The 26,434-nt window shown below is 42.2% G+C and overlaps 1 protein-coding gene across 4 annotated transcripts in view; it reads left to right on the forward strand.

The window, feature by feature from the left end:
* The window catches only part of casp8ap2 (caspase 8 associated protein 2), a 102,935-nt gene that overhangs the window by 16,618 nt on the left and 59,883 nt on the right, over positions 1-26,434 (forward strand). For all 4 annotated transcript variants that reach the window (XM_061812807.1, XM_061812810.1, XM_061812809.1 and 1 more), the window contains exons 3-5: positions 7,315-7,380; positions 15,268-15,365; positions 23,938-24,012. In XM_061812807.1, the coding sequence (XP_061668791.1) occupies positions 7,315-7,380; positions 15,268-15,365; positions 23,938-24,012 (239 nt within the window). The remainder of the gene's footprint in view (positions 1-7,314; positions 7,381-15,267; positions 15,366-23,937; positions 24,013-26,434) is intronic.

Consider the following 26,434-nt stretch of genomic DNA (forward strand, 5'->3'; position numbering starts at 1 on the left):
TGTTGCTTTGTTTTTCTTCATGGAAAAAAAATCGCTTTGTGACCACTGTATCCCTCAGGGGTGAAACCCTTTGTGTGCTAAAATATGTGCTTTGTCCTGAAAGGGGAAATCCAGTGCTTTGCATGAACAGTGTATCAATAGACCATGCAATATGTACCCTATTTTGACAATGTGATGTTAAATCCTCTCTTTTGACAGTGTTTTGAGATTATCGACAATGACGAATTTTCAGGGGTGCTGCCATTTTTGCAAGTCACATGATTTACTTGGGCGTATGTTACGTGTACAGTGACGTTCCAAATGCTGGATTACTTGGGACACCATTATGGCCAGCGCTGATTTCTCGGATTTATCCTCATCTGATAAAGAAATAGCAATATCGGTTGATCGGGAAGACTCGCAAAAATGGCTGCGCCCCCGAAAATTCGTCATTGTCGATAAAAATCTACTCAAAACACTATTAAATCATAGAGGATTTAACATGACATTGTCAAAATAGGGTACATATTACATGACCTATTGATACACTGTTCATGCAAAGCACTGCATTTCCCCTTTAATAACTATCACCACTGTCGACCGACTGAAGCCCAAGTCTTTATCAATGTTCGTCGGTGTTACTCCTTTCGCTGATCTTTTTGATGTTAAGCTTCGTTTCCATAGTAAATGCTTTTCTTTCGGCTGGACCAGCATTGCTGGAAAAAAACCTGCTGTCTTCTTTTTGGTCATAATTTGTAAAAAGGTGGGTGAACTCGGTACGTGCTCCCTGGTACTGTTTACATTTGTGTTTTTTGGTTATCTCAGGTGTCACGTACACATGAAATGACTTGCAAACCATTTGAGCCTCTTCTCTCTCTTTTTTTTTTTTTTTTTTGACAACTCTCACTAATTTGCTGAATCTTTTTTCGGAGTTAATCGTCGGCGCTCTCTACAAACGTCGTGCCGAAGAGTGCACAGAGGCTCGGAAGCTGGGACACAAGTTCCACTGCGCAGGAGGGGATACTGACTGGTGCTTCCGTTGATTCACCTTGCGAATCCACGCTTCCAAGCCAACAAAATGGATGAACCTCAGGTTCTATCAAGACCTGCAAAGAGATTTTGCCACCCTGTGCTTTGTGGAAGTGCCCCCAACGGCGTAGTTATGCTACCCGGCTTTCATCTTTATCAGGCGGACCGCATTGGATTTTGCACGAAAATCAAAAGCCGGTGGAATATGCGATATCAATGAGAACTGGTGCATAGACGTTACACAGCTCAGCACACACTGCAGTGCACTTTTGGAATCGTCGTTCTTGAACTGCAATTACTCGCTATGTGAATTTGCCTCTTTCATTCTCGTAGGTGTTTCCTTTCCAGCCTAAGCTAACATGAATGTAGCACTGCTGATGCTCGCCAAGCAGGTAAACGAGATTGAGAAAAAACACCCAGATTCACCGCTCATTATCCTAGGAGATTTTAACACCGCTAAACTTAACGACAAACTCCCGAAATATAAGCACCCCGTCCAACGAGGGAATATAACACTTGATCTGTGCTCCCTTACCACCGGGCCGCGGAGCGGCACTGGTCCGTGGCTCAACTGGCACCGGGCCACCTAAGAAATAATTTTCCTTTGTATTTATTATTCGAGTCAGAACAGTCTTTTATTTAAAAAAATGACCAGATTCACTTGGCCAAATATTTACCTAGCTAGCAAAATGAGTAAAAAAGACTTCTTTGGAAAGCCCAGTGAAGAGACAGAAGAAGAGCCTATAACTTCCAAGAGAAATAAAGCTTTTATTAGACAATACCAGGAGTTCTACTTTAAATATGGATTTATTGCGAAAGGTGATACCCACAGACCAAGCCCGCTCTGGAAAAAACGCAGCAAACAGCTTTCTAACGAGGCAATGAAGCCTTCAAAATTGCTTCACCACTTGGAGAACAAGCACCCTGGATTAAAAGACAAGCCCCCGAAGTATTTTGAAAGGAAAAAAATGGAACACTAAGGACAGAAGAAATTACTGACGGCCACCACATCAATAAATGCAAATGCACAGAGTGCATCATACTTGGTGGCTAACCATATTGCCAAGGCTAAAAAGCCATTCACTACTGGTGAAGAATTGATACTGCCCTCCACTAAAGACATTTGCCGTGAACTTCTCGGGGACACTGTTAAAAAAATACCACAAGTACCTCTGTTGTTGGAGAGTATTCATACATCACCTTCGTACGCACTCCAGATGGACGAATCTACAGATGTTGACAATAAGGCAATACTACTTGTTTATGTGCGATATCTTTATCAGGAGGATGTACATGAGGATGTTATGTGCACTATCGTTGCCACGCAACAACATAGCCGCAGATCATGTCGTTGGATGCTTAGATATCATGTAAAGTGAAATGGTCCTGTTGTGAAACCAAAATGTACGACTCATGAGACCAGGTACTGTTCAGGAAGCGTCTTTCAAAACTTTGCTCTATGTGACACACTGTGTGATTGGTGTTGGCCCAGTCAATTACTCTTCCTCTTAGCAGGGGAACGACATATAGCCTGTCATCTGGAGATCCTTAAGGACTGCTGGAGTGCTTTAGCGCGTCTTTGACTTGAGTTTCAATTTCCCTGGTGAAGAGTGAGATGAAACAAGCTTTGGGGAGGATACGCACAAAGTTGCACTCAGTTTTTCCCCCAGCATGCACACGTGACAGCGCATCGGGTTTCCTGTTCTTTGTCCCCGTCATCACAAAGCAAAGCCGCGTAAAGAAGAGTGCCCATGTAGCTTTCCTGGTGCTAAGCCTTTTGGCTGACCCAATATAGTCAATAAAAATAAATAAAATAAAACAGTAAATTTTTGTGGTCTGTTAATAACAAGAACGGGACCTGGGCCCCCTCTAACCAATTCCTCCATTCTGACATTGCTGTCTCGACAGCTAGAAGTTCGTGGTCTCCGATTTCGTAATTTCGTTCTGCTGGAGTTAGTTTTTTTAGATGAGAACGCTCAGGGCTGCAATCTTCCGTCCTTGGGACTTCTCTGTGAGAGAACCGCCCCTATCCCTGAATCCGATGCATCAACCTCAACAACCAACTGCCCATCTGGATCGGGCAAGGTGAGGACCGGAGCTGAGGTAAAGAGGTAAAAAAAAAATGGCAGACTACCCGGAGAATGCCACCAAGCACTAAAAACCTGGTTGCCATTTCCCAAATCCCATAAGCTTTATACAATGTACAATTATACAATCAGTGTATACCCTCCAAATAAAGATGATCCAACCTCACATATGTTCTCACGTTTCTTTAACTTATCAGATACCTCTATAATTATTATGGGAGGTGATAAAAATCTGCGTCCTTCAATAGGGATCCATTGAAGCGGCATGTTGGTGGTGGTCCTAAATTTGATCCAACTTTGAGATTGAAAGAAATTGCTTCGTAATCACTAACTGATGATTGGATGTGTTTTGGGAGTAATCCTTTGAGCATCCATCTCTTAGGGAGTGCCTGGACACCTTCCAGAAGAAACTCATTACATCTGCTTGTACCCGGGATCTTGTTCTTTCCGTCACCCGCAGCTCATGACCATAGGTGAAGGTAGGACTGTATTAAAACAGGTAAATTAAGAGCTTTGCCATTTCGCCTAGCTCCTTCACCACAAGGGATCAATGGAAAGTCAACATCTATGGAGACACTGCAATGATCCGCCTGCTGATCTCCCATTCCATTCTTCCCTCTCTGTTTCAAAAGACCCCAAGACACTTGAACTCTACCACTTGAAGCAGGATCTTTTCGTCGAAATGAAGAGGGCATGCTGCCCTTTTCAGACCATGGTCTCCGATTTGGAGGTGCTGATTTTCATTCCAACTGTTTCGCATTCGGCTCTGAAACATTTAAGTATGAGTTGGAGATCCCGATTTGATAAAGCCAGCAGAACCACATCATCTCCAGGCAGAAATGCAATCCTGAGGCCACCAAACCAGACCCCTCTGTGGCTTGGCTGCGCCTAGAAATTCTGTCCATAAAACTTATGAAGATAATGGGTGACAAAGTACAGTGTTGGCGAAGTCCAACCCTCACTCAGAATGACTCCAACTTACGACTCAGTCTGGACAGAATTCTAACACAGGTTGTATCAGGGTATTCTGTATCCCCCCCAAGGACCCCCTACAAGACTCCCCGATGGACACAGTCAATTGCCTTTTCTAATTTCACAAAACGTAGTTTGGTTGAGCGAACTCCCATCCACCACAAAGGACACTGCCAAGGGAATAGAACTGGTCCACTGTTCCACGAGCAGAATGAAAACCACAATGTTCCCGCTCAATCTGAAATTCTGAGACTTTCCAGCACCCCTGAATAAACCTCATCAGGGAGGGTGAGGGGTGTGATTCCCCCTGTAGTTGAAACACACCTTCTGCCCCCCCCCTTAAAAAAAAATAAATAAAAGGGTGACCAGAGCAAGCCGCATCGTGGGTTTCAGTTCCCCAACAGTACCCCAAGGACTCACTGAGGTGACATGGTTGCTTGGGCGATCTCATATGGACCCCCAAGTGCCCTGCCGTGTCTGAAATAGAGAGCTGCAAGACATACCTGCTTTACATGTAGCCTCCTGTAATGTCAAATATGAAAGGTTTAGAAGCCCGAACTGAGTGAAAATGCATATAACCACCGCATTTTAAATTAACAAGCCAAATCTCAATGTAATTTAAATCGGTTTCACAGAGGTGAAATATTCTCTTCGTCAAAACAATCAGAAGTACATTTTCAACATCCATCCATTATCTGAGATGCTGACAAGCGTTGTGGGAATGCTGGAGCCTATCCCAGCTATCGAAGGGCAGGAGGCAAGGTACACCTTGAACTGGTTGTCAGCCACTCACAGCATTTTCAACATGAAGATGCCATTCAGAAAAGATCGGGAAAACCCCTGCATGCTTTGTCAAGACGTAAATGTGCAGTGTTACTGTTTGTGCATGGTGTGAATATGAGGCTCCCAAATGTACTTGTATGCGCCATAGATCTCGTTTTTAACTACAGTGGTACTTCTACATATGAACGTCTCGAGTAATGAAAAAATTGAAATGAAATGAAAAAAAACGCCTCATTGGAAAAACATTGTCTCCAGTTATGAAGGAAAATTAGGGATTCGAAAGGAACAAATAGGCGCTGGATTTGCAGCCCCCAAATTCCACCAAACGTAGACATCCTGTATCTTGGTTTGTCTTGCCCGATAGAGGTGCTCCCCCATTGGCCATCGCCGTAGCATCTTCCTGGCTTCCCATTGGCTAGGAGGGAGCTCAATCTTTACCCATGATGGTTTTCAATTTCCTTAGACACTCAACTGTCACCGAATCACGCTAGCATTCAATGGTAAAGTACAACTTTTTGTGAAGTTTATTTATCTTCACCATAAGCCCCAAGTAATAAGGCGTGCATACATTAGAACGTGTTTTTTCTCAGATTTCAAATGTTGGCTTCCTCCTGCGTTCCCCACGATGCCTTCTGCTTGTCACTCACCTCACTTACTTCTCGGACTCACCCAACACCAAAAGGAAATTAACATAATTTTTATTATTCTTTACATCACGTACTGCTTTGAATGCTTACTCTTGGCAGGGGGCTTGGAACGCATTAGCTTATTCACATGTAAAATGCGCTTCTACTTGAGAAAAATTCACGCGTTTTTTTTTTTTTTAATAACTTATAGAAACAACCACCGACTGCACCGGATATACAACCGACCTCCATCATGCTAAATGACGTGGCAATGTTAGTATGTACAGTGCCTTGTGAAAGTATTCAGTGCCCTTGAACTTTTCAACCTTTTGCCACATTTCAGGCTTCAAACTTAAAGATATAAAATTTTATTTTTTTGTCAAAAATCAACAAGTGGGACACAATCGTTAAGTGGAACAAAATTTATTGGGTAATTTATACTTTTTTAACAAATAAACTGAAAAGTGGGGCGTGCAATATTATTTGGCCCCTTTACTTTCAATGCAGCAAACTCACTCCAGAAGTTCAGTGAGGATCTCTGAATGATCCAATGTTGACTGATGTACACTGTACACTGTACACTGCACAAATCTGGCCGTTATGCAAGAGTGCCACAAAGGCATTTCTCAATGATATCTTAAAAAGTCTGGTTTAAAGTTTGCCACAAGCCACCTGGGAGACACACCAAATGTGGAAGAAGGTTCTCTGGTCAGATGAAAACAAAATCAAACTTTTTGGCCACAATGCAAAATGATATGTTTGGCGCAAAAGCAACACAGCTCATCACCCTGAACACACCATCCACACTGTCAAACATGGTTGTGGCAGCCTCGTGTTTTGGGCCTGCTTTTCTTCAGCAGGGACAGGGAAAATGGTTAGTATTGATGGAAAGATTAATGGAGCCAAATACGGAACCATTCTGGAAGAAAACCTGTTGGAGTTTGCAAAAGACCTGAGACTGGGACGGAGATTTATCTTCCGACAGGACAATGATCCAAAATATAAAGCCAAACCTGCAATGGAATGGTTCACCAATAAACGTATCCAGGTGTTGGAATGGCCAAGTCAAAGTCCAGGCCTGAATCCAATCGAGAATCTGTGGGAAGACGTGAAAGCTGCTGTTCACAAACGCTCCCCATCCAACCTCACTGAGCTCGAGCTGTTTTGCAAGAAAGGACGGGCAAGAATTTTAGTCTCTCGACGCAAAACTGAGACATACACCAAGAAACTTGCAGCTGTGATCGCAGCAAAAGGTGGCAGTACAAAGTATTAATGCAAGGGGGCCGAATAATATTACACGCCCAACTTTTCAGGTTTTTATTTGTTAAAAAAGTTTAAAATATCCAATAAATTTCATTCCACTTCACGATTGTGTCCCACTTGTTGTTGATTCTCGACAAAAAACAATCTTATGTCTTAATGTTTGAAGCCTGAAATGTGGCGAAAGGTTGAAAAGTTCAAGGGGACCACAAGGCACTGTAAATGTATGTTGATATGCCACTGAGGTTTATGTTTTGGTATTTCTGTTTTTCTATTCAAAGGGGACTAATTCACACAACAATTCAGTCAGCCACTCACGTTTTAAATTACTTCTCTACAGTGGAGTGAGGTGTTCAGCTTCTTAACTCAGTAGCCCATTAGCTTGGAGACTAGCTTGTAAACCGGACTACGAAATAACAGTTAACTGTCAGTACTGGTATCGGTAATTATACATATAATTAAAAAAACCTCACCATATGAAAAAGCTTAAGCCCTGTTTTTAGATCAATGTTTACTGTGTACAGTGTCCAGTGCTTTTATGATCAGCTAGTCTTCTAATACAATTTTAAAATCCACAGTTGCTGTCAGTGAAGATTCTTTGGATCTTTATGATGACCTTGATCTCAACAATTTCTCCACTTCAGGTAATATCAGATAAAAATGATTTCTTGATCTTTTATATCAGGGGTGTGAAAGTCATTTTAGTTTGTGGCCAGACCACCATATTTGTTGCTTAAAGTGCCACTAATGGAAAAAGAGGGAGCTGGAATAGACCCATCCTTTTCTTCACAACACATCATGATATTGTTGAATATGGATTTTTGTATCTCCCACCATGAAAATCCTCTCGAGCCATTTGTTTTGGAGAAGAAGCAGGAAGTGACGTTTTTTCCAGATGCCCATAGTGACGGGTTCTACCCCTTTTACTGATGGGAAAGTATCAGTTTTTTCTTGTGCGTTAGCCAATATGCCTCCTCGTATTGCTGGATATTGCTTGAACACTCGAGAGGATGGATTCACTCTTCACATGTATCCAAAACACATGGTTTGTCGTGAAAAATTGATTGTACAGGTGCAAAGGACGAGATTGTGGGTTCCAAATGAGAGGTGGGGGGGGGATCGAGCTATTAAAAAAAAAAAAAAAAAAAGGTTGGGGGGGTGACGGCGTTAGTGTTGTTCATCTAAATATGCCTCAAAACAATAGGATAATAATGCCCCAGTCATTTCACTCAATTGTGAGATGTTCTTCAAAAAGAGCTTCCGTGTGAGTAGGGGCGTCTGAAAAATCCAAAAATCTCTCTTGTTCGTCTCCCATTGCAGGTGGCACAGCGTCTTCTCAATGTCAACTGTCCCAGTGTTACATACGTAAATGACGTTGCAGGCAGTATGGCTGCCACTGGAATGTCGAGTGAGACTTCCACAAGTTTGCGCATGAAGGACAACTCCTCGGCCATTTTTTTTTCCTATAGACATTGTTATGAATAATATTACTTGAAGTTTTCAAAACAATATCGCTCTTAAAATGTATAAAGGCATGTCGGTGGCACTTTAAAACTCCATCAATAACTACTGAAAACTTTCCACATTGCTTGGTTACGAAGAGTAATTTTGGAAAATGCATTTCTTCATTCTACTTGCCAAACACCTCTGATTCTCGTGGATGTATAGAGTCCTCTCCAGACTGACAAACGCTGGACTGAGCATGCTCCCTGAACAATTCAATGAACTTGATAAAAAGCATCCAGTTTCACACATTTCTATTGGGGACTTTTAACAAAGCATAACTCAAAACATGAACCCTCTTAAAAGCAAGCAGCACCTCGACTGTCCAGGGAAAGCAACATTCTAGATCGCTGCTTCACCGCACCCAGCAGCACATCACTAAAATATTTTTCCCATGCGGCTTTTGTCTTGTCCCAAGACACTTATTTCATTTCCTGTATCAAAACATAAACAGGCTGCTGAGATCAGTTTCTTTCCAAATGGGTGCAATTCTAGCCGACTGTCCAACTGGCGTTTTGACAGTGAGTGTGGAATTGAGGGTAACAACTTTTATTGACAGACTATGTAGTTGAAAATACCTTTAGAAAATGAGATGGAGGAATACCTTACATCAGTATTGCAAACGTAGAGAATGTACCCTTAATGGACAACTTGAGGAAAACTAGAGTGTTATAGTGCCATTGTTCAAATGTTTTTGTCTCACATGGATGATGGGCACAGGGGGTTGTCAATTATTGCACCGAAAATACTTAGCGGTTAATTTAAAATCATTTTTTAACTATAGCAAGATTTGAACAGCTGTTGTGATGACATGGCAATGAAGAAGTTATTTGTAACTGGTTGAACAAGAGTTCCACCTGTGCCTCTTCCGCACCTAGAACTTTCTTATGAGTGTATATTCAATTTACAACTTCTGTGATATTTGCAGCCAGTAATAAAATAGAAAGTATGCTTGACCTGGGCCTCCAGCATCCTTGGAGACCTCCAAATTGCATTTCTTTAATCTGGGGTTGAATTGTTAAAAAAAAAAAAAAAATATGAATATGCTTATCCACATGTTGAAATTCTTTTTGGGGGTTTTAAATATTGGTATGATTTGGAAAAAGTAAAGAAACCTCGGTACCATCATCATCTTTGACATTGATGCGCCCTTACAATGAGATTAATGGGGTTGACCAGTTATTCGAATTTTAAGCACTTACTACTTCTGATTTGTTTTGACCAGTTTACGGTGTATACAACATGAAGAAGATGGTATATATTGTCGAAAGATTGTCTTCCTTCCTACCCGTCTAGTCTCTAAGGATTATTGTTGGAAATCCAAAATTGATGTGAGAACTTCGTCAGTTTAGCAGATTTATTGAATGATGCTAACCAATGTAGCCCCATGGGGGCACAAGCCAGTGCAATCTATAGGCTGTTCCTAAGGCCGGATAAATGCAGAGGGTTGCGTCAATAGGGCACGAAGGGTGTTCATTGAAAGAATGCCATACCGGATCTGTCGTGGCCCGGGTTAACAACGCCCGCCAAACATTAACCTACAGAGTGTCGATGGAAATTCAGCTACTGTGGGTCGAAGACAAAGAAGAAGACGAAAGGGAATTTGTCGGCAAAAGAAAAACAGGAATGCACAGAGCCTACAACTGAGTGTGGAGACTTAAAATGTTGGGACTATGACAGAAAAAGCTCAGGAGTTCCTTGACATGATGATAAGAAAAGAGGTTGATATGTTGTGCATCCAAGAGAGCAGCTGGAAGTCAGACGGCTAGAAGTTTAGGAGCAGGGTTTAACTTATTTTACCATGGAGTAGATGGGAAGAAAAATGAAGTAGGTGTTATTTTAAAAGAAGAGCTGGCTAAAATGTCTTAGAGGTGTAAAGAGTATCAGATCAAATGATGAGGCTAAAATTTGAAGTTGTGGGTCTTATGTTTAATATGATTAACGGCTATGTCCCACAGGTAGGATGTGACCTCAATTTGAAAGAGAAATTTTGGAAAGAAATAGATGAAGTAGTTCTGACCATCACAGACACACACAGAGTTGTGATTGGTGCAGATTGTAATGGACATGTGAAGGAAACAAGGGCAATGAAGAAGTGATGGGTAAGTATGGCATCCAGGAAAGGAACTTTGAGGGACAGATGGTGGTGGACTTTGCAAAAGGGACAGAAATGTTAATAGTGAACTTTTTTCCAGAAAAGGCAGGAACATAGTGACCTACAAGAGTGGAGGTAGAAACAAGCAGGTTGATTATATTTTGTGCAGGCAATGTAATCTGAAGGAGGTTGTTGGCTGTAAGGTAGTGGTAGGGGAGAGTGTGGCTTGACAGCAGAGGATGGTGGTGTGTAGGATGACTCTGGTGGTGGGTAGGAAGATTAAGAAGACAAAGGGAGAGCAGAGAACCATGTAGTGGAAGCTGAGAAAGGAAGAATGTTGTGTGGTCTTTCAGAAAGAGGTGAGACAGGCTCTCGATGTTACAGGCAGAGCTCCCAGAAGACTGGACTACTACAGCCAAGGTGATTAGAGAGACAGGCAGGAGAGTATTTGGGTGTCTTCTGGTAGGAAAGGGGAGAAGGAGACTTGGTGGTGGACCCCCAAAATACAGGATGTCATACAAGGAAAGTGATTAGTGAAGAAGAAGTGGGACACTGAGAGGACTGAGAAGAGGCGAAAGGAATACATTGAGATGCGACGTAGGGCAAAGGTATTGTACACCAGGTTGGACACGAAAGAAGGAGAAAAGGATCTCGAGAGTTTGGCTGAACAGAGTAATAGAGACGGGAAGGATGTGTAGCAGGTAAGGGTGATTTAAGGATAGCGATGGAAATGTGTTGACTGGTGTCAGTAGTGTGCTAAATAGATGGAAAGAATACTTTGACAAGTTGATGAGTAAGAAAATGAGAGAGAAGGAAGAATAGTAGAGGCAAGTGTGACGGATCAGCAAGTAGCAATGATTAGTAAGGCGAAGTTAGAAAGGCACTTGAGGATGAAAAATGGAAAAGCAGTTGGTCCTGATGACATACCTGTGGAGGTATGGAAGCAATTTAGGAAGGTGGCTGTGGAGTTTTTGACCAACTTATTCAACAGAATACTAGCGGGCGAGGAGTACCTGAACAATGGAGTAAAAGTGTGCTCATTCCCATTTTTAAGGACAAAGGCGATGTGCAGAGATGTGGGAATTGTAGAGCAATAAAGTTGATGAGCCACACAATGAAGTTATGGGAAAGAGTAGTGGAGGCGAACAACAGTATGGTTTCATGCCAAGAAAAAGCACCACAGATGCATTATTTGCCTTGAGGATGCTAGTGGAAAAGTACTTGGAAGGAGCTACATTGTGTCTTTGTGGATCGAGAGAAAGCCTATGACAGTATACCAAGAGAGGAACTGTGGTACTGCATGCATAAGTGTGGCGAAGAAATGTCAGAATTGTACAGGAAATATAATGAGGGGAGCAGAACAGTGGTGAGGTGTGCCGTCTGTGTGACAGAAGAATTCAAGGTGGAGGTGGGACTGCATCACGGATCAGTTCTGATTAGGTGGAGGAACAATTAGAAAGATGGAGGCATACACTGGAAAGGAGAGAAATGAAGATTAGCCGAAGTAAAACGGAATATATGTGCGTGAATCAGAGAATGCAGCCCTATGGGAGCACAAACCAGTGCAATCTGTAGGCCGGTCCCAAGCCCGGATAAATGCAGAGGGTTGCGCCAGGAAGGGCATCCGGCGTAAAAACTGTGCCAAACAAATATGAGCGTTCATCTAAAGAATCCCATACCGGATCCGTGGTGGCCTGGGTGAACAACGCCCGCCCCCGGCACTGCTAACCTGCAGGGCGTCGGTGGAAATTCAGCTACTGTGGGTCAAAGACAAAGAAGAGGAGGAAACGGATCCATCGTCAGAAGAAAAAGAGGAATGCACAGAGCCTACAACTGAGTGTTGGGACTATGACAGGGAAAGATCAGGAGTTGGTTGACATGATGATTAGGAGAAAGGTTGATATTCTGTGCATCCAAGAGAGCAGGCGGAAAGGTAGTAAGGCTAGAAGTTTAGGAGCAGGGTTTAAATTATTCTACCACCGAGTAGATGGGAAGAGAAATGGAGTAGGGGTTATTTTAAAGGAAGAGCTGGCTAAGAATGTCTTGGAGGTGAAAAGAGTATCAGATCGATTGATGAGACTAAAATTTGAAATTGAGGGTGTTATGTATAATGTGTTTAGCTGGTATGCCCCACAGGTAGGATGTGACCTAGAGTTGAAAGAGAAATTCTGGAAGGAACTAGATGAAGTAGTTCTGAGCATCAAAGACAGCGAGAGAGTTGTGATTGGTGCAGATTGTAATGGACATATTGGAAAAGGAAACGGAGGTGATGAAGAAGTGATGGGTAAGTACTGCATCCAGGAAAGGAACTTTGAGGGACAGATGGTGGTGGACTTTGCAAAAAGGATGGAGATGGCTGTAGTGAACACTTATTTCCAGAAGAGGGAGGAACATATAGTGGCCTACAAGAGCGGAGGTAGAAGCACGGAGGTGGATTATATTTTGTGCAGACGATGTAATCTGAAGGAGATTACTGACTGTAAAGTAGTGGTAGGGGAGAGTCTACCTCGACAGCATAGGATGGTGGTGTGTAGGATGACTCTGGTGGTGGGTAGGAAGATTAAGAAGACAAAGGTAGAGCAGAGAACTAGAAGCTGAGAAAGGAAGAATGTTGTGTGGCCTTTCGGAAAGAGGTAAGACAGGCTCTCGACGGACAGCAGAAGCTCGCGGAAGACTGGACTACGACAGCCAAGGTAATCAGAGAGACAGGCAGGAGAGTACTTGGTGTGTCTTTTGGTAGGAAAGGGGAGAAGGAGACTTGGTGGTGGAACCCCAAAATACAAGGAGTCATACAAGGAAAGAGATTAGCGAAGAAGAAGTGGGATACTGAGAGGACTGAGGAGAGGCGAAAGGAGTACATCGAGATGCGACGTAGGGCAAAGGTAGAGGTGGCAAAGGCTAAACAAGAGGCATATGAAGACATGTACACTAGGTTGGACACGAAAGAAGAAGAAAATGATCTCTACAGGTTGGCCAGACAGAGGGATGTGCAGCAGGTAAGGGTGATTAAGGATAGAGATGGAAATGTGTTGACTGGTGCCAGTAGTTTGCTAAATAGATGGAAAGAATACTTTGAGAAGTTGATGAATGAAGAAAATGAGAAGGAAGAGTTGAAGCGGCAAGTGTGAAGGACCAGGAAGTGGCAATGATTACTTAGGGGAAATCAGAAAGGCATTAAAAAGGATGAAAAATGGAAAGGCAGTTGGTCCTGATGACATACCGGTAGAGGTATGGAAGCAATTTGGAGAGATGGCTGTGGAGTTTTTGACCAACTTATTCAACAGAATAGTAGCGGGCGAAAATATGCCTGAAGAATGGAGGAAAAGTGCTCTAGTTCCCATTTTTAAGAACAAAGGTGATGTTCAGAGCTGTGGGAACAATAGAGGAATAAAGTTGATGAGCCACACAATGAAGTTATGGGAAAGAGTAGTGGAGGCTAGACTCAGGACAGAAGTAAGTTTCTGCGAGCAACAGTATGGTTTCATGCCTAGAAAGAGTACCACAGATGCATTATTTGAGGTGCTAAATAGATGGAAAGAATACCTTGAGAAGTTGTTGATGAATTTAGAAGTACACTAAAAAGGATTAAAAAAAACAAGGAAAGGGAGTTGCTCCTGATGACATACCTGTGGAGTTATGAAAGCAATTTGGAGAGGTGGCTGTGGAGTTTCAACAAAATACCAGCGGCTGCGAAGATCTCTGAAGAAGGGAGGAAAAGTGTGCTTATTCCCATTTTAAGAACAACAGCGACGTGCAGAGCTGTGGGAACTGGAGTAATAACGTTGATGAGCCTCACAATGAAGTTATGGGAAAGAGTAATTAAGGCAAGACTCAGGACAGAAGTATTTACGAGCAACAGTATGTTAGAAAGAGTACGATAGATGCATTATTTGCCTTGAGAATGCTAATTAAAAAGTACAAAACTCATTGCATCTTTGTGGATCTAGAGAAAGCCTATGACAAGCACCAAGAGAGAAACTGTAGTGATTGGAGTGAGTATACTGCTTGAAGGGTGATGAGGATGGAGCTGCCAGGCAAAAGAGTGAGAGGAAGACCAAAGAGAATGTTGATCGATGTTGTGAGTGAAGATATGAGGGCTGCTGGTGTTAGAGAGGAAGATGCAGGAGATAGGCTTTGATGGAAAAACATGACATTCTGTGGCGACCCCTAACAGGACAAGCCGAAAGAAAAGGAAGAAGGTAAGCTTCTTCTACTTCCAGATGTGAAATGCAATTGTTCCTCACTGCCATGTGGGCGCCATGATATGGTATCTTACATACATGCTAAAAGTGTAACCACTCTGTTTAAGTTTACTTTGTTGGACGAGTCACACAAAATTTGAAAATTTTGGAACTCAGTGGACATATAAGGTGCACCACATTGCACGGCGCCATGTCAAATGTGGCATCTCGTCTATATAGAAGAAAATTAATGACCTTTTTGATTGGGAAAATATGGTAAATTTGAAAAAAAATAACCTGGCGAGAAAAATCTGCAAATTTGTGAGGCCATGAACGGTGGACCGTGAATGGTCAAATGCACACTGTACATCTAATAAATGATAATAAATGATGGGGTGTTAGTAATTACATTCTTAAATTTATATTTTATATAAATAATAAGATCCAATTATAAAAACAATTTTATATTAAAATACAATTTTATACTACACATAAGTAGGGGCTCCCAACTCCAGATTTACCTGAGTTTTGGGGTGCTCCATTTGGAAATTGTTGAATGCAGTGGATATAAACCATTCCAAAATTTATTGGCAACATCTTGGTGAAGCAGTGAGTTAATGGTTATTAGTATTCATGAAATAAGTTATCGTGCATCCCTAAAAAAAATTCTTTTGTAAATAGCTCTGTCTTTTGAATAGCTTCTTTTGTCATTTAAATTTATGTGTGACTTGTGGTATTTTTTTCTTATCCAGAGAGTTCTCCAAATCCTTCACAGCTAAAAGAATCTATGGATCTATATGAAGAGATTGTCACAGAAGAACAACAGGGTAAAGAATCATCTTACATTGAGGTGAGTTACTCTTACCTCATGGAAGACATTCTTAAAAGGGACATTTATGCATTAGGTTTATGCATTGTTTTTTTTCAATCGAAAATGGCCCCCAGGTGTTTTAATCACATGCTTATGACACTGTTTTCAAAATTAAAATAAAGCACTTCAGACCTGCTGTTTTGACCCTTGCTGAAAATACCTTTTTTGAGTGGACTGCCTTATTTCATGGAATAGAGCAGGGATGCCCAGATTTAATTACTTAAATATCTATTTTTCAAGCAGCCAGCTTCTCGCGAGTTAACGACGACGTGGGGTTGGGGTGGGGGCGTGATGATGATGATGATGATGATGATAATATATTTAAAATACAAAATTAGCTTTTTGTGCACTGTATTGTCTGTGCTTTCATCCTGGATCAGGCTGTGCCAAGGTGAAATTTTAAAATTACACACCATCTCAATCTGCACTTTCTACTTTGGTTTGAGATCAGCCCTTTCCCACTCGTAAAAGAGAAAATCTCATCCACTTTTTCTTTGATTATTCACATACTCCGACAGTCATTGCATCTTAAAACAACAGCATTTCTTGTTTAACTTTCTCCATTAATATCGAAAGTAAACATAACCAGCATGTCTAGCTCGTCTCTGCTCTACGTTGCCCAGACTTTGTTGGTAACTAAAGCAATGGTGGTGGACGCTGTCATTATAAAACACATTGATGGGCTGCGTAAGTACGGTCTTCTTCTTCTTTTCGTTTCGGCTTGTCCCGTTAGTGGTCCCCACAGCTTATCTTTTTCTATCTTAGCCTATCTCATGCATCTTCCTCTCTAACTCCAACTGCCCTCATGTCTTCTTCCCTCACTACATCCATCAACCTTCTCTTTGGTCTTCCTCTCGCTCTTTTGCCTGGCAGCTCCATCCTCAGCACCCTTCTGTCACGTCCCATCGGAACGAGAGTAGGACCCAAATGCAGGAACTCGGAAGACGCAAGGTAGTTCAAGAAGAGACGCGTTTATTATATGCCGAGGTCGGGGATCGAGCAGGCAGTCCGGTGCAGCAGCGGTAGTTGGGACGTCGGGCGAAGAGAGTAGGTGAGCGGGCAGGCAGGAGACGGTACACGGGAGAACAATCAACGCAGGCAGAAGTATCAAAGGAGTCAGGCTTACAAGGTCAGTCGGAGAACGGACGAAGGTCGGTACACACAGGTTCGATCAGGGATACCGGAGCACACGAACGGGACATGAAGATCATACGAACTGCCGCCGGCCATATAAATCCACAGCATAATCAGGCTGCATGTGGCGCAGGTGTGCACCTTCCAATCAGCGCACCTGCGCGGACACCCGCACAGCTCGTGCTGAACCGGGAGGATCATGACACCTTCTGCTAATATACTAACTCTCTCGTCTCAGCACCCTTCCACCAACATACTCACTCTCTCGCCTCTGAACATGTCCAAACCATCGAAGTCTGTTCTCTCGAATCTTGTCTCCAAAACATCCAACTTTGGCTATCCCTCCTAATGAGCTCATTTCTAATCCTATCCAACCTGCTCACTCCAAGTGAGAACCTCAACATCTTCATTTCTGCTACCTCCAGTTCTGCTTCCTGTTGTTTTGCGTAAGTACTGTAACATTTGTAATTGTGAGTGTACGTCTTTAAGAGCACGGTGTGTGTGTGTGTGTGTGTGTGTGTGTGTGTGTGTGTGTGTGTGTGTGTGTGTGTGTGTGTAAGGTAACCTAGGAAAAGAGAGTGTGGGGGAGCAGCGGTCGTTGTTAGAGTTCCGTGTGCTGCCCAAAGAAACCAGTGGCTTCTTCTTTTCATTTTCCTACAGTGCATATGTGAATTTTGCCATTGGATGTAACAGTCATGCCTCACTCATTGAATCACATTGCAAAATGCCATAAAACGAATAGCTGTATGTTATACTTTCAATTTGCATTGGATTGTATTTTATTTTTTTGCATGCAGCGGTGCACAATTGCGCATGCGCACATTTATAGTGAACATTGGCTTTTTTTTTTTTTTTTTTTTTTTTTTTTTAAGACGCCGTCTCGCGATCGACCGGTCGATTGTGATCAGCGCATTGAGCACCCCTGGAATAGAGTTTTTGTCTCCCGCCACTGGGCCAATACCAAGGCTTTCACTCCCATAATGATTACAAGCATATCTAATGGGTAAAAGAGTATCAGATTTATCCTCCAGTAGGAGTCATGTCAAGCTTTTTTGGCCAGTGAGACTCTGGCGGCTGATAGGTGCACATAGTCCAAGTAGAATATAGCTCTAATTGCCGCACAGGCAAATATCTGGGCTTGGGAAGGAGTTTGGTCAGGCAGTGGAAAATGGACTGGAAATTTTGGTCCACTCTCAAGCATCTGATGTACATGCAAATCAGTTGCCTTTCGGCGAAATTCTCAAATCAGGCCATTTAGGTGACTCATACTGATCTGATGGATATTTCCTTTTGGGCTGGGATCACCATAACTGTCATCGGCTGTTTTGTACTCCTTGAACGTGCCACTGAATTCCACAAATCTACTGAAGTGTATTTTCCACTTGAGTCTGGGCAGCAAACGGAGGAAGTACTCTTAGACACTGAAGTTTGGGCTCATTGTTTTATTAAGAGGTGTCACAGCTGTAAGCTACCAGTCCAATTGTCTATTGTCTTCCAATGGCAAAAAAAAAAAAAAATCAAAAGTTCCCCTCATCCTTTTTTCTTTCAAAATTCCTCCGATCTCCAAGGGGGTGGACAAGTGGTCCTACTCTGATCTTTCCTCTGTAGACCCTACCTTCCCCGCCTCACCTATCTCACGGCCCCTCTCCTCTCTTCTGGTCCTGGGAAGTCTCTGGTCATTGAATATTTGAGTGCGATAAGTCAATGAATGCAGATTTCGAACCAGGAGCCCCAATGTTAATCCCAGGTGGTTACCCGAAAGCCCCAATTGGCCATAGAATTCTGGACTTTTGAGTTCCTTTGAAGTAGAGTTACTCAGTTTGTCTTTATTTTCTAACCTCAGACCTTAATTCTCCAAACTCAGGTTTTATCTAATGCAATGCTAAAATACATAACACCACCCCTCTGTAATGAGTTGCCACAATTCATTACAAACATAGAGGCAACTAGAGACACTTGATTGGAGGTAACAACGCTGTATTAGTAAAAAAAAAAAAACAACCCAAAACTAAACTATAATTTTGAAGAATTTACTTGATCAAGAAATCGTAAAATGCTGAGAGGCATCTACTTAAAGGAAGACTCTCGCCAAACTTCATATGTACAATAAACCCTCCAATGTGAAGTAATATTATTATTACATATATTGTGTAAATTAATTGAAAATAAAGAACATTTTTAAAATCCAAGCAAAATCTGGATCTGTGCCAGCTTTCACAGCCAAACGCGGAAGAAACATCCTTGACTCCACCCCTGACGTCGCCGGTGCTTAGCATTACAGACGATTCGTTCTCACAAAGCTAAGATGCCGATGTGTTGTGCAACAAAACTGAGAAAACGCACCCAAATTCCTCCTTCTTTAACCTCCCACGGAGTTAACCTGACAGGATAAAGCTGTGGCTGTCACAGTTGACGCTCGTTCACCAGCAGGGGAAATCTGCACACATCTAAATTCATTACTGGTTATTAGCTACTTAGTTATAGCCTCTCGTGCTCATACTTTATAGGCAACAACATATTTTATGAGGCTGCATGGTGGCGCAGCTGTTCAATCCCAGACTTCCGTGTGAGGTGTTTGCATGTTATCCCCGTGTCTGCGTGTGTGTAAACTTGCCTCCTGCCCGTTTACAGCTGGGATAGGCTCCAGCATTCCAGCGACTATCGTGCAGCTAAGAAAATGGATGGACGGATAGATAGGTGTAAGCACACAACACTTCCCGGTTAGTATTTATGGCGATCACACAGATGGAAACAAAAGACATTTTAAACTGTGGCTGTCATCTATAGGGTCCATTGTTTATAACACTGCTGGAGTTTGTTGCATAGAAAATTGATAAGCGTTTGCCCAGGGCCTGCTGTCCATAACACAGTCCATCCACCAGTCCAAGTCCAAATCCATACACCTGGGGCCCGAACAGCTCCAGAATTTACACTCCTAGAAAACTAAAATATATTCCTGTATTTTGCAGCTAACCACCATCCCTTAACAATTTTCAAGTGGATATTGAATAAACAACACATGGAGGCCAATCACCTCCACTGGTTTGGAACACACCAGTGGGGGATGTTTAACAGTAGTGGAGTTGTTAAATGTCTCAACCTCCTTTCCATGCCACCCGCTTCCCCGAGTCCCAAACGGATGTAGACATAACACCTCTGGGTGTCACCACTGTGGATCCCCTCAAGGAAGTAACAGTGAAGACATCTGTGCATTGAAGAGTTAATTTCCCATACAAACAATACACAAAATTCACAGTGGTTATGTATCAAGTACAATGGTCTCTATTTTCATTGTCCTTGTCCTGAAAGTCATCCCTTTGTAACACTGATAATTGTCCTTTGTATACAGGCATTTCAACGCCAATCCATCTAAGGATCATGACTTTTCCAATAGTGAGCAACAATGTGAAAAAACAAAATGACACACTATGCCACTACTAGTACTGTTAACAGATGAATTATCTTTGCACCAATGGGCCCAAATCTATCTTGTCACCAGGAGTTGGATAACCAGCTGGCTTTCACAGACGTGCCAAAAGCATCCCTCATAACCTTTGCTTCTACCACACTGGTGATGTTATCTGAATTATCTGGAATCAATGTGTAACACATATCTCCCGTCAGTTTCAGAGAAACACATAAACCAACTTGTCGGGACAGTTTATGTAGTATAATTCCATGTCATGTTTAAGTAGTTAGTTGATGGCTTCCTTGACTGTTAGATAAGAGCTCAACCTTGATTGTTTCATGAACAAATCCTTGCAATGTATAGTAACCCATCTCTACTTCGTGCTTCACCGATTACAGCTTCAGTGCATCGCGTCCCCCCCTAAAAAGTCAGATCGGCAAAAAGCACATACTGTGTACGAGAAGATACTTGGTACAAGGCGAGTGATGGTCCTTGACGCGACATTGCCCAATGAAAGCAAAAAAAAAAAAAAAACAAAACGAAAAAAACCCCAGCAAGATCGCCATACAAACATCCATAAAATCATGTCGATAACCTTCAACAAGGAAGCCAAATGTGTGGTGATTACGCAAAATAAGAGGACTCTACACATGGAAATAAGAGGACTGTACGCATGGAAGCCACGTTAGCTTTGTGGATCGAAGATTGCAGAAAGAAAGCGATGAGTTTGGACACCAATATGATCAGGACAAAAGGTGAAGCCCTTTATGAACAAATCCGGCCCGTTTACGGTGATGAAGAAGCAAATGAAAGTGCCAACTCATCTCAAGACTGCACTGGCACTGCAAGGAGCCATTCACCCCCTCGATGACCAGACTTTTTGGGAAGTATAAGATGGTTAGGGCTTAAAAAGTGTATTGCGAGGCTTCCTCCATAGACAATGCTGCCCGTGTTTAGGTGGAGGAAGAATTTGCAAACCTCATCAGTGAGGGAACCTATGTCCCTGAGGTCTTTAATATGGATGAAACAGGTCTTTTTTTGGAAAAGAATTTCTTCATGCACATTCGTTTTCAGGGAGGAAGTGAAGAGGGCAGGCTTCAAGGCTAAGAATGGACGAACAACTAAAATTACTCAGTGAGTGATGACTAGTCATCCAGGTCACAAAAGAACCTTGAACAACAAGTTGGCGCCCACCAATGTGGCTCCTTTCGGTACATGCTCCCCATCACTGTTGACGTTTGTTACTTTTTCGGTAACCTCGGGACTCACAAACACAAGAAATCACTTGCTAACCATCAGAGTCTTCTGCTGACTTTTTTCACCAACTCGTGCTTATTCACAGTCTTTTTCCAGAGTTACTCGTCGCTCCGCTCGACAAAGCTTTGCGTCAAAGGCGGCTACCACAAGTTGAACTGCGAAAGAGGGGGACACCGACTGGCGGTTCTGTTGATGCATCTTGTGAATCTACACTCCCTAGCCAACAAAATGGCTCAACTTCAGCTTCTGATCATGACCTGCAAAGACTTTGGATATTCTGTCTCCCTGGTCTTCACACAGACTTGGCTTTGTGGCCGTGTCCCTGACTAAGCAGTTACGCTCTCCGGCTTTCATCCTTATCGGGCGGACTGCATCGCAGACTGGCGCTGAAATCAAAAGGCGGTGGTATATGCTTTTATATCAATGACAAATGGTGCACACACTCCAGCCCACTTTTGGAGTCGTCATTTTTGAACTGGAAGTTTTACTCGCCGCGTGAATTTCATTCATTTCATTCTTCATTCATTCATTCTCGTAGGTGTTTACATTCCACCCCAAGCTAGCATGAATGCAGCACTGCTAAAGTGCGGCGAGCAGGTAAATGAGATTGAGGAAAAAAAAAAACAGATTCACTGCTCATTATCCGAGGAGGTTTCAACACTGCTTAACGTAACCACGGACTTGCTATACTGTATATAAGCATCACGTAAAATAAAACTGTAGCCCACTGTTATACTTAGTTATATGTAATTCATCCCACTTCCCTTCGCACCTCTGATCACTTCTTACCCTACTGAATACCTACATACAGGCAAGCACTTAAGTGCGCGAAGACTTTGATCAAATCAGATAAAAAGTTCACCACTGCGGCAAAATTAGAACTTCAAAGCTGCTTTTACTGTACACACTAGTGTCTTTGAAAATTCAGTGAGCAACCTTGTTAAATTTACGCATGTTGTTCCTACGTAATGTCAGATTCTATGAGGTGTGTGTATGTACCAACAAAACCTTTTGCCCGTTCATTAACAACAAGCCATGGTTTACAGCCAGACTTAGGCACCTCTGCCAGGAGACCATCTGACGAAAGCAATTAATATTGTCGAAAGGGATTATGCAGCTAAACAACAGAAACAATTTGGTGGTAATGACTCCTAATCAGTCTGGCACAGATTACAATTGCTCACTAATTACAAGGGACAGTCCCCCCAGTAGAAAACAATAGTGAGCTAGGTGACGACCTGAATAGCTTTAACTGCAGTTTTGAAAAGTGCCGTGACATCACAGACTAAGAAAGTATAACTGGATTGGCTGAGTGTTGGGTTCTGACTTGAAGTAATCCTGCCTTCGTAACACTGAATTGTAGCCAGTTGAATTGCAGACAGCGAATTGGAGCTAGTTGAATCCCAGGAGACGGAAAATATTGCATTTGAAATTTAAAGGTTTAATTTTTTTATATGGCAAATTTGTTCAAAGTTGAACTGAAATACAGCTTCTGAAAATGTGATCACTGAAATAGCAATGTAAATTTTACAACATAACATTTTCAGTGGCATTTTTAATTCAAATCCTGGTGGGGGATATTTACTTCCATACCTACCCACATATAAGACTTGCCACTCGATGTAGGACCAGGGCGGGCAGGATCTTTTCGGTAACTCCACATCCTGGCCACCAGCTCTTGCAGCTTCTTCCGTTCAGTATGCGCTACCGATCAATGCAAGTCAAAACTAGAGGGCATTCAAAGAGTTTTTTTTTCTCTGGCAATTAAGTCATTAAATTTTTGATCAGTAAACCTGTATTTTCTGCCTTGTGCTGTTGTTGGGACATCCTGCTTGTCCAATCATTATTAGTATTAGTAATATATATTGTAGACTATCGCATGATCCGTCACTTTCGTCGTCCCTTTGCACAATTGTCTATAACAGAAACCGCCAAGTGCGTTCTCTATAATCTTAACACAATGTGAGGTGTAGACGCACTCTTAACCTCTCTAAATGAAGAACACTTTCCATCTTCCACATCTTGCACATCTGTGACTCTTATAAGGAATAGTTCCTATTAACTGAATGTCTCTTGTACTTTTTGCTTGTTAGTTCGTTTTTTATTTTTTCTGAATGTCGTACCAGAGCGATTTCTTGTAGGTGGTTACATACTTGGCCATTAAAGTTGATTCTGATTCTGTTTCTGATCAAAAGCTCTACAGGCCTCAGGTTAAGGTCAGTGATCATCACTCTATATATATATATATATATATATATATATATATATAAAAAAAAAGCTTTTGGAGTGGCCAAGTCAAAGTCCGGATTTAAATCCATTTGAGATGCTTTGGTGTGACCTTAAATGGGCAGTTCATGCCAAAAGTTGAAACAATTCTGCAAAGAAGTGTTTGACATGATACCTCCAGAACGATGTGAGATACTAATCACCAATTATTCCTAACGCATGATTTCAGTTATTGCTTCTAAGGGTGGCGCATTAGGTTCAGGGGGCAAATTACCTTTTCACAGAGGGTCAGAAAGGTTTGTATTTGGATTTGTTGTGCGTAAATAAATGGAATTTTCTTTTGAAAAGTGTATTTTGTATTTGAGTAATATTAAAATTGATTTGATGATTTGAAACCTTTGTGTGTGATAGAAATCAGGAAGGGGGCAAATACTCTTTCGCAGCACTTTACATGCATTTGTTTTCAGGGTTAAATTGGTGGAAGTTGCAGTCAACTGACCAATCTCCCCCCCTTAATGCTTGCAGTTGAATTCCCGATTCCAAGCAGCCCAACACCAGATCAAAGAGTTACACAGAAGACTTCAGCGGATGGAGATACAGGTTTGTTACTGAAATTTCTAACTGTCTCAATCATACACATACAGTACGTTTTAAAATTTCAATTCCGATGTCTTATTTGTGCATACAGTTGATACCAGATGTTTACATCAAAACATCACAAGATACTCCCCCCACCCTCCCCGTGTGACATGAAATAGGGAAAACTTTGTTTTAGGTGAATTTAACTTGCCCATATTATTCTATTAGCATTGTTTGTTTCTTTGTGTCCTGCAATTGGCTGGCAACCAGTTCAGGGTGTATCCCGCCTCCTGCCCGAAGATAGCTGGTATAGGCTCCAGCAACCCTTGTGAGGAGAAGCGGCTAAGAAAATGGTTGGTTGGATTTCTGTTCGCTAATTGCCAGAATAACGAGAAACATTTCATTTAGGGCTCGGTCAATATCTCGATTCATCAATGCATTGCAATCGAGGACGACTACGTACTGTGGCAAGAGACGCAATGGGTTCCCCAAACACAGTGCGCCCTCGAATCAAATCAACGTATGCTTTCCTAGCCTAGTCTTGTTCACTGCTTTGTCAGGGTCTGACTTTGGAACATTTTGAGTGGTGGCAGGACAAAACCTGTCGTGGCCGTCTATTCATGATCATATCCTTAGTTTTAGTGATTGTCATTGTGTCTTTATAATGTACTATTTACGCCCCTTTAAGAAATTATTATTATACTCAATCAGATTTAATGGCCGAGTATGTAACAACACACACAGAAATTTCTCTGGCAGTCGTTGCCTGGTTCGAGATTCATGTTGAGTACTAAGAACAAACTAATAAAACGAAGAACAAGAGACCATCCATCCATCCATCTCATTTGGCGCTTATCCTCACGAGTGTCGCGAGGGGTGCTGGAGCCTATCCCAGCTGTCAACGGGCAGGAGGCACACCCTGAACTGGTTGTCAACCAATCACAGGGCACAAACAGCCGCACTCACAATCACCCCTAGGGGCAATTTAGAGTGTCCAATTCATGTTGCATGTTTTTGGAATGTGTGGGGAAACCGGAGTTTCCGGAGGAAACCCACGCAGGCACGGGGAAAACATGCAAACTCCACACAGGCAGGTCCGGGATTGAACCTCAGAACTGTGAGGCCAACACTTTACAAGCTGATCCACCGTGCCACCAATAGACATTCAATTAATGGGAAATATTCCTTAAATCATAGGAGGAAGATTAATACCAAGGATTCTTAAATGTGCTGCACCTTTCTTTCTTCTTTCAATAGAGGGTGTGTGGGTGGGAACATATTTTCTAATTTGTCGATACCTAAAAAATTACTCCTGGGGAGGTTATATGCCTCCTGTAGCTCAGCAAAAGAAGCAAAGGTACCATTTAGATAGAAGTCACCAATTATGTAAATACCTAACTCTCTCCAATGGAGCTAGTATCATGTTTAGATAGTTGAAAGGAGTTCCCAGCTATTGGAAGGAAGAAGGAAAGCGAGACAGTCCCGAACTACGTCTTAATTCGCTTCCAATATACCATGCTATTTATGACAGTCCTTCCCCCATATACAGAACTCTCTAAACCAGGTGTCTCAATCTTGCGGTCGACGATATTTTGTGGCCCCCTCCTTAATATGAAAGTTGAATGTTATTGAGGCCCTCTTTTTTTTTTTTTTTAATTTTTTTTTAATGAATGGCACTCTTACAATGTTGTGTGCAGAGCTCATGAACATATCAATCACAGAGGGGTAGATGGCTCTCGGGGGTGTGACCTAGCTTGATGCAAGTGGAAAAATATTTTTCAATGAGTCAAAGTTACAGCAGTGTTGCCATGAAGAGGTTTTTTTAAAATCATAGTTTTGCAAAGAAGTTGTTCACACCAACTTCCTTCATTATATTTTTTGTTAAAAAATGACAGGACATTTAAGATAATTTCAATTGCATGTGTGTCCATGTGCACCGAGGCTGCAGCCCAGCCTCAGCCAGACTCTGCCACCTGCAGCCCAAGATAAAATGAATTTGAGACCCCTGATTAACTGGGGACAGGATCACAGCACCCAAACAATATTCCAGTTGCTTCCGCAGTCATTCGGCAAAATTGAAATTACTGTAAGAATTCTCCTTTTCTTTTTGGTCTGTCCCATTAGGGATCCCCACAGCGTGTCATCTTTTTCCATCTCAGCCTATCTCGTGCATCTTACTCTCTAACACCCACTGTCCTCATGTCTTCCCTCACAACATCCATCAACCTTTTCTTTGGTCACCGTCTCTAATCTCACCACTGTTTTATAAACTTTGCACTTCATCCTAGCAGAGACTCTTCTGTCACATAACACACTAGACACCTGGCACCAGCTATTCCAACCTGCTTGGACCTGTTTCTTCACTTCCTTACCGCACTCACCATTACTATAAGAATAAAGGTCCAATAATATAGACAAAAGTCAGGGAGACCAAAGCTGCCAT

The sequence above is a fragment of the Syngnathoides biaculeatus genome, chromosome 23 (assembly GCF_019802595.1).
Source record: "Syngnathoides biaculeatus isolate LvHL_M chromosome 23, ASM1980259v1, whole genome shotgun sequence".
Taxonomy (NCBI): Eukaryota; Metazoa; Chordata; class Actinopteri; order Syngnathiformes; family Syngnathidae; genus Syngnathoides; species Syngnathoides biaculeatus.